Source organism: Drosophila subpulchrella, chromosome 3L (genome assembly GCF_014743375.2).
Source record: "Drosophila subpulchrella strain 33 F10 #4 breed RU33 chromosome 3L, RU_Dsub_v1.1 Primary Assembly, whole genome shotgun sequence".
NCBI classification, from domain to species: domain Eukaryota; kingdom Metazoa; phylum Arthropoda; class Insecta; order Diptera; family Drosophilidae; genus Drosophila; species Drosophila subpulchrella.
Window position 1 is genome coordinate 6,258,903 of NC_050612.1, and position 8,533 is coordinate 6,267,435.

Consider the following 8,533-nt stretch of genomic DNA (forward strand, 5'->3'; position numbering starts at 1 on the left):
ACAGGATTTTAAAAATATTAAAAAAATTTATCCATTTGACAGAAGCAAAGATATGGCGATGCCCTTTTTTTGTTAAGATTGTGTATAACTTTAATTTACATGGAGTAAAAAATAAAAAAAAATTCTCCTTAATTATTATTTTTGCCAACCTTTCAGATAAAAATAACTCCCATAACAGTTTCCAAGCAAATTATAGTCCAAACTTAAACAAAAAAATTCAATCGCGGTTTTGCCGTTGCCGTTGTGGTGTTGTTGGTGTTGTGGTGTCTGGGGGATCGAAACCCCAAAGAAAGTTTAGTGGGGAAAAGCTTTTTCAAAATCTAGCTGCTCTTGCCGATCGTATCTGCTGCTGGAGAATGGGCATTCAATCGCGTGTGAGCAGCCAACTGTTGCCGTTGTGGTGTTGAATCCGTGTTGGATTGTTGGATCGAAACCCCAAAGAAAGTCCAGTTTGGCCCCTTGATTAAATTAATTTTTCCACTGCACTCAAGATGATGAACAGCCTGAAGAAACTGCCCGTGCGCATGGTGAGTTTGCCACGCCCCCTCAGATCTCATTTTTGGTTCAATTAATTTGATTTCTTATTTTTTAGCTGGCTAATGCCGCTGCACGTCAGCAAAATGCTGCGATGTCCTCGGCAGCGGGTCTGCCCCCACCCCTCACTTTCCTTACCGACGATGAGAAAATGATGAAGGAGACTGGTGAGTTTCGCCCTAGATTTATATAGACCATCGTGCTCTGTACTTTGTAAGGCCAATAGTAGACCCATTTTGATAAGCATGTTTTTTTCCATGTCCATGTCGAGTTTTAGATATTTTTATGCTGTTTAGATTGACTTGCTTGTTACGTAACTCAGAGCATCGCAAAGAGGCGATGCTCTTGGTGTTATTTATTAACATTTCCATTATACTAACTAGCTAAAGTGTTGCTGCACCATGGAAATATTAATATTTTTCAGTTGTATTCCCTTTTTTGCTGATAAAGTGTGTTTAGTGAGGGAATAGAGAATAACGTTTGCCAGATAAGCACATTTTTATTTTGTTATTGTAAGTAAAATGACAATGAATATCAGTGGGCTGGTTTGGTCATTTACTATGTGATGTTTGTCTATATATTAACATAGCAGAATATTTTTTTCTTTTTATGATCAAGCGATTTTATCTTTTCCATTGCTTAGTTTATTTCAGCAAATATTATTATTTCTACATATATATTTTATTTTTATAATTTTTTTTTAATTAATATTAGTTTTCTTATAATGGTTTATAGGTTAATTTAAGTAACAATTTTTTTTAAAATTACTTCGGTGTCTTTTAAAAAATATTCTATTATTTTAAGTAACAAATTTTCCATTCCTGAAATTTTTCTGAAGAGCTATAATGCTTATTTAAAAAGCTAAATAATTTGCATAAAATATTCCTATCCATTCTTACTGACAGCCACCTTTTAAGAACTTTTCAATTATAAAATATTATCAAAAAGTAAATTTTTTATTTTTTATTTGTTCCAACAATCGGAATTTTTGTTTTGTTAAAGTATGTTAAGGTAAAAAGTGTCAAAAAATTTATGATTTACCGCATTTAAAAACTGAAAATACTACCCAAAAAGCTGCCAGCCTGGCAAGTTCAAGGTCTAACCTTATCTCGAGCTTTTTGAGGGTAAAACTTTCCTCTCACCTTAGTTCTTTCCTTAATATTCATATTTTTTTCCTATTAAACAAAATAATAGGGAATACAAAATATCGGTGGTAAACTCACCATCAGGGAGCTAAAGGAAAAGGGGGTGGGTCGGCACGTACACAGGCGTACACCCGCTCCCGCTCACATATACATAGACGGTCTAAAAATAACTCTCGGTTGCCGCCACCACTCAACTTCGAATTTCGCCGCTGCTTTTTCTCGGCTGGCCGTGGTGTTCCACGTTGAGCGGCCGGTAAATAAGAAAAAATATTTACCAAAGCGCGTGTTCGAGTCTCGGACCGATCGATCGAACCCATCTGTAGTAAAAAGCGTGGGTGGTTTCCAGTATTATTTGATGTTTTATCCATTAGTTATCCTATCCAAAATTTCACAGGTCAGTCAGCTGTTTGGTTCTGGTTTTAAACGTCAACCGAATAGCGTTACACTTGTGATAGAGCATTAAATGCGGCTGTGCCACGCCCCCTGCCCACCTGTGAATACTGTTCTAGTGATCACGCCGGGCAACCAGGGGCGTGGCACTTGGTCGGGCGCCCTTCCCTAGAGAGTTGAATTAGCTGAGTGGGAGGACTATTTCTCCCGCAATCCGGTTAATTCCTAGTTGGGAAGGTTACATTTTTATATTTTTTTAACCAATGAATTTTTCTTTGTTCTGCTTATCAATCACTAAATTGGTCTTAATCTATATGGCTTCCAATTTCTTACATGCATACGTACAAATAATTCTAAGTGGTATGTGTCTATATAGTCTGACTGTTGCGTAATCTGAGCTGAATGCAAAGTGGCTAAGTGCATGAACTGAAACTGGTTTTTTATTTTTTTCAAAGTGTTTTCATTTTAAGTAATGGTACAGGTAACACTTATACTTTCAGTTTAATGATCTATAGATAAAAATGCTTATAATAACTAAACCCCGCAGTGTCAATTTCTAATTTGTTTGGTAATATTTATTATTATTATTATTATTTATTATTATTTAAGCTACTAAAAGTACATAAATAAAACATTTTATTTAGATTTTCTTTTAAAAATAGGTAAAGGACAGAAACTCATTTATTTGAAACATTATTTAGGGAAGGCATTTGCCTTCAGCCAAGTACAGTTGCGCATTGCGAATTCATATCCAGAAACCATTAAAGGTGGCAATATTTTAAAATTAATAGCAAAATTATAAAGAAATCGAAAAAATTGATTTTGTGTCATTTTGTATTAAATATTTCAAGAAAAATTGTTTGGAATAGAGCAAATTTACCATCGAGTCCAGTGGGACGGGTCACATCTGTCAGAAAACTATTGACCCTGCCCATATGGTTGGAAAACTAAATGAATATATAAAGTTTGTCAATAATTCAAGCATTCCCCAAGAAACGAAATATTTTGATATGTATGCAAAACGGCAGGAAAGTGAATAAGAAAGGAAAGTCGAAGGTGTGAGAACTTTTGTGGGTGTGTACCAGTTGCTTGCTTTCCAAGCTGAAAAACAATGTCAAGAAAAATGCTTTAAAAAGATCAATAATACATATGAACGCTGAGAGAATAATAGAATTAGCTAAAAAGACAGCTGCGAGAGCCCCACGCGATCGGAGAATCCGCTGATAAAAAGTACACACGCACAACCCACACAACGATTTTTTATCTGACTACATGTAGAAAAATAAATAACTAAACTTATACAAACAGCAGGCCGAGAGCAAACATCGGGCCCCTTATAGGAAAAAGAGGTAGAAAGAATAAAAAGCAAAAAGCTTTAGACCAGACTTTTTAAGAAAACGTGTTTAAGGAAACTTTGATAAAAAGCTTCTCTACTGATCGTTTGGGTGTTCTTTGCGATGTTCAGTTTTTGAAGAAAAATGGTAACATGGTTTTAGTTTTATACATTTATCTTGATTACCTTTGTTTCTGTGTAAAAGTAATAAATTCTATTTTTCTAATAACTAATTTAATATCAATATCACTAAGTTTCTATTTTAAAATATTTTTTAAACCAAATTGTTTATTTTTCGAGGTTTTTGAAAGTTTAATATTTATTAATATTATTTAAATGGTAATACATTGTTTCTTCTTTTATTTCAGTTGCCAAACTGGCCCAGGAGCAGATCCAGCCCTTGGTCAAGAAAATGGACTTCGAGCACAAATTCGATCCCTCCGTGGTTAAGGCAGTTTTCGAGAACGGTCTGATGGGCATTGAGATCGATACCGAGCTGGGAGGCAGTGGCTGCAACTTCATGACCAACATCATCGTGGTGGAGGAGCTCTCCAAGATTGATCCCGCCGTGGCCGCCTTTGTGGACATCCACAACACTCTGGTCAACTCGCTGATGATCAAGTTCGGCAATGCCGAGCAGAAGGCCAAGTACCTGCCCAAGTTGGCCCAGGAGTACGCCGGAAGCTTCGCCTTGACCGAACCCGGAGCAGGATCAGACGCCTTCTCCCTGAAGACGGTGGCCAAGAAGGACGGCAACCACTACGTGATTAACGGCTCCAAGATGTGGATCTCCAACTCCGATGTGGCTGGAGTCTTCCTGATCTTCGCCAATGCCAAGCCAGAGGATGTAAGTAGATAGGTTTAAACTTTAAAGCAAGCCATTTTTTTCACTTTCAGTTCTTCCAATCTTAATTCGGTCTTATGTTCTTAAAATCAAATAGTGATGAAATATTTTAGTAACATCTATACATATCATCTTTCGAACAACCTCTGAGTGTAAAGTAAATTCATCTACTTTTAGTCATAGATTTTCCATTATTTATATTAGATTAGTTTTCACTTTTTTACAGGCCCCTAATCGAACACACAATATTTTCCATAGCTAATCATTATGTTATTTTAAACGATTGCCACCTAATCGCCGGGAGTTTAAAGTTCAGTTGATTACAGATCGTTGAATAAGAAATCAGTAAAATGACTTTTAAATGGGATATTAACATGTTTTGAATATGTTTGCGTAATATGTCAAAAAATTCACTTATTATTTGATACTGATATTAATGATTTGAAATAAATTTGAGTCACATATAATCACATATATAAACCAATATTTTTACATTTATTACAGGGCTACCGTGGCATCACCACCTTCATTGTGGATCGCGAGACCCCCGGACTGATTGTGAACAAGCCCGAGGACAAGTTGGGCATCCGTGCCTCCGGAACCTGCCAGCTGACCTTCGACAACGTGCGCGTGCCCGAGGAGAACATCCTGGGAACCTTCGGACATGGCTACAAGTACGCCGCCGGCTTCCTGAACGAGGGTCGCATCGGAATCGCCGCGCAGATGGTGGGTCTGGCCCAGGGAACCTTCGATGCCACCATTCCGTATCTGCTGGAGCGCAAGCAGTTCGGAGAAGCCATCTACAACTTCCAGTCGATGCAGCACCAGATCGCCACCGTGGCCACGGAAATCGAGGCCGCCCGCCTGATGACCTACAATGCGGCTCGTCTGCAGGAGCAGGGAGTGCCCTTCCAGAAGGAGGCTGCCATGGCCAAGTACTACGCCTCGGAGGTGGCCCAGAGGGCGGCCATCAAGTGCGTCGACTGGATGGGAGGCGTTGGCTTCACCCGCGATTTCCCCCAGGAGAAGTACTACCGTGACGTGAAGATCGGAGCCATCTACGAGGGCACCACCAACATGCAGCTCAGCACCATTGCCAAGAGCATCAAGAAGGAGTACTCCGGCTAGGAACTCTAGTCCACCCCACAAATCCCCCACACAAGCTGAGATATCGTACGTCAGATACGTCAAGTGCATTTATGCGTGGGAACCGCTGGAAAAATTCTGACGGCCATCCGTTATCGGTTCTCTCCATGTTACCTTAGCATTTACCACATAGTTTCTTCTGTTATGTTGTATAAAATACAATTAAAATATTTACATCCATAAAATATATAAAAAAGGTATTTCAATGAGTGCCTCCATCGGTTGTGGTGAAAGCAGCCAGCAGTATGTTGACCACTGTGATCATAAAAACTCCCATCACCAGCAGATCATTGGTTCTTTCATAGCTCCGGTTTTTGAATCGCTTCAGCCGTCGCTGTGTGGTTGTGGTATAAGTACCTTTTGTTATTTATTGATCTATTACTTACTTTGAAAATCAGCATTATTCCCACTAAGAGCTGCAGCACCAGGGAAAGTATCACCATAATCATACTGTATACGTAGGTGGAGGCCTTGTCATTGTAGGTGATTAAAAAGCGGAGTTGATTAGCATTAGCCGAGAGCAAGGCTATATCCATGAGGCCTGGAAAAGTAGACAAACACTTCGGTATTAACAATGTTCTTATTAAAACATTTTTATACTTTCATCGGATTTGTTTACTATAGTACTATAAGAACCTATAGGTTCTTACCTTCAGCCACATTTTTGTTTGCAGCATAGCTATTTCCTCCAGACAGATCGCTGGAATACTTATTTGTACCCTTCGATTTCTGCAAGTCAACGGGAGCTCTCAAATGAAACTGCTCATCTCCTTTATCCTTATCATCCACCTCCATGTCCACAACCAAATCCCTTCCTGAACCGCAACAAGGTCCACTGGTTGTGCTGGCGAAACTTCCCCCGGAGCTGGGGGAATCCTCTAAAGATATTGTCACCTCGTTGCTGTCCATTGTTGGAGTGTTCGTCGAACAATAAGCATTTAAATACTTTTCTTTAAAGAATGCGAGAAGCTTTCCTTGTTTTTGAGCATGGAAACCACAGTTGAACTGCGGTCTACCAAAAGATAAACAGGAATGACACTGACCCAACTGCCCCAAAAAACTGGTGGCAGTTGGGGGCTGACGACTTGAAAACCTGATGGTTGAGGTACTTACTAAGTATGTTTGCCTTAAAGTATGCTAAGGAAACTAATTTAGAATGTACACATGTTAAGTGGGTGTATGAAATTTATTTTTAAATATAGTACATTAAACTGAGGAGTTTTCGTTTGGTTATCCCCATCTCAATAACCCTTTTGTTTTATGCTTCTCACGGGAAGTGGTAAATAAAAAAAGGCACAAAACCTGAACAAACATGACCCACAGACAAGAATCTTTGGCATGCGCAACCACAGTTTACATTCCACTCTCAAAGTTCAAAGCAAATTTTTGAGCTACTTTTCAACTCTATATTTTAAAGACTCTTTAAAAATTGATATTTAAATCAGGCTTACCTCTTGGAAGTAATTATAGATTCTTTATCAATAAGCTTGTAAACTTAACAGACAGCTGTCACATGCCAGTATCCCATCGCATAGTTGGAGGGCAGCTAGAAAAGTTCTGATTCAATGGACCTGATACGACAATAAAAAGAAAGTGTTTTTACTGTATCTGATATTCAATTAAATATTCCTCTTATTCATTCATATATTTTATTCAACTGGCAATAGCGTTTCTTTAATATACTTGATTTTGGTAGTGGTATTTTCTGTAAATCACTGTTTATCTCAACAGTTGATCGGGGGAGATACCTCAATCTGTTCTACAGTATTTTATTTGTCTGTTTATCTATTTTTAAACACGTGATTCGATTCTAATCTTAGATGATCTCAACATGATTTTGGGAGAAACATTTAGCAGCACGAAAAAATTTGGCTTATGATTTTACTAAAGCCAAAATTCAACATGGTAAAAGTAATTTGAGGTTTTTACACTAGGTGATTTGCTAGCCTAAACATTTTTGAGTTTGATCAATTAAAAGAATTTATTGGTTTTTTCTCCATTTTTGTGGCTATTTATTTTGGAACCGCCCTCGAAAATCGTGTCGCATTGCAGAACGGAAAGGAACTAGTGCGTCACGACACCCCCTCGTTGCTCCCAGTCGTAAAACACAACCGTTGTTCTGCGGCTCTTATCCTTTGATCCCCGTTTTCCCCTCCCCAAGAAGCCGCTACCAAAAAGGACAAACTCAATGGCTCTCTCTTTGCAACCGGCTTTCTCTCAGTTCCCCGCCACTCCCACTCCGCCCCTCGCCACCACAGGTCTTGTGTAGCGTAGCACGTGTAGTTTGTTTGCCACTTTGTTCGTTGTTTGTTATGACTGGAGCTGGCGCTCTCTCCCACACGGCCCTCTCTTCGTGGAGCTCCCTTACACTTAAAACAAATGCGGGTTAAGTGAGCTCTGAAAACCTGGAAGTACGAAGAAATATGTCTTGAAGTTCAAGACCTATGGAATCAAAACTTAAGTGAATTAATCCGCAAAAACGGGAATAATAATGTATATGATTTTAAAAATGGGAAAAGGAGTATTGGGTATCTTATAGTCTATATACGACAACAGCGTTTTTTTCTTTTTTTGACCTCCTATACACAAACAATGTTGAGTAATAAAATATTACAATAAGGAAAGTTGTGTAACTTTGAAAAATATTTTACTACTTTAAAAAATAAGTTAATTATTTTGTAGTTCCTTAAGTTTCTATTTAATAGTTCAATAACTATAAAATATTAACTTTTTTGTATTTTTTTGTTGTAAGAGTTACAATATCGTTGGTAAAATTTAGCTGTTGTGGGTTAGTCAATTTGATCAGATTTTTTTTTTGTGATGGAGATGAGATACTAGAAAATAGTTCCATTTTACTTGTCATTCTGGCAGCCACCAAAATCCATCACAGTTTGAAATTTCTTTTAAATGTAACTTGGGCTTCTAAAAGTATGCAACAAAAACATGGAACCACAATGAAATAATTAGGAAAAACGACTACCCCTCATTTACTGGATACTTTTAGACACCTAAAATTCATATCAAAGTGATTTTAAATCCGTAGTCATTTAAGTGGTAAGGCAATCCCCATAAACAAGTTTTAATTTGTTTAAGTATTTTGAATATATTACAATTTTGAAGTCGACCGAATCGATCCCTAAA

The 8,533-nt window shown here is 38.0% G+C and overlaps 2 protein-coding genes across 2 annotated transcripts; one reads left to right on the forward strand and one right to left on the reverse strand.

The window, feature by feature from the left end:
* Positions 1-367: 367 nt before the first annotated feature.
* On the forward strand, positions 368-5,592 carry LOC119554454 (short/branched chain specific acyl-CoA dehydrogenase, mitochondrial). Its single transcript, XM_037865366.1, has 4 exons — positions 368-527; positions 593-701; positions 3,771-4,249; positions 4,751-5,592. The coding sequence occupies exons 1-4, from the start codon at positions 492-494 to the stop codon at positions 5,372-5,374; spliced, it is 1,248 nt and encodes a 415-aa protein (XP_037721294.1). The 5' UTR covers positions 368-491; the 3' UTR covers positions 5,375-5,592.
* LOC119554455 (ninjurin-1) lies at positions 5,580-6,301 on the reverse strand. Its single transcript, XM_037865367.1, has 3 exons — positions 6,043-6,301; positions 5,779-5,933; positions 5,580-5,726 (listed from the first exon to the last, which is right to left on the reverse strand). The coding sequence occupies exons 1-3, from the start codon at positions 6,299-6,301 to the stop codon at positions 5,595-5,597; spliced, it is 546 nt and encodes a 181-aa protein (XP_037721295.1). The 3' UTR covers positions 5,580-5,594.
* Between the last annotated feature and the right edge of the window lie 2,232 nt (positions 6,302-8,533).

What these genes read in the sequence shown, in the direction of transcription:
- LOC119554454 (XM_037865366.1), top strand. Translation starts at nt 492, where the DNA reads ATGATGAACAGCCTGAAGAAACTGCCCGTGCGCATG. An exon ending in GAAAATGATGAAGGAGACTG is followed by an intron (nt 702 to 3,770) that starts GTGAGTTTCGCC and finishes CTTTTATTTCAG; the next exon opens with TTGCCAAACTGGCCCAGGAG. An exon ending in CCAATGCCAAGCCAGAGGAT is followed by an intron (nt 4,250 to 4,750) that starts GTAAGTAGATAG and finishes CATTTATTACAG; the next exon opens with GGCTACCGTGGCATCACCAC.
- LOC119554455 (XM_037865367.1), bottom strand. Translation starts at nt 6,301, where the DNA reads ATGGACAGCAACGAGGTGACAATATCTTTAGAGGATTCCCCCAGCTCC. An exon ending in AAACAAAAATGTGGCTGAAG is followed by an intron (nt 5,934 to 6,042) that starts GTAAGAACCTAT and finishes CTACTTTTCCAG; the next exon opens with GCCTCATGGATATAGCCTTG. An exon ending in GAATAATGCTGATTTTCAAA is followed by an intron (nt 5,727 to 5,778) that starts GTAAGTAATAGA and finishes ACAACCACACAG; the next exon opens with CGACGGCTGAAGCGATTCAA.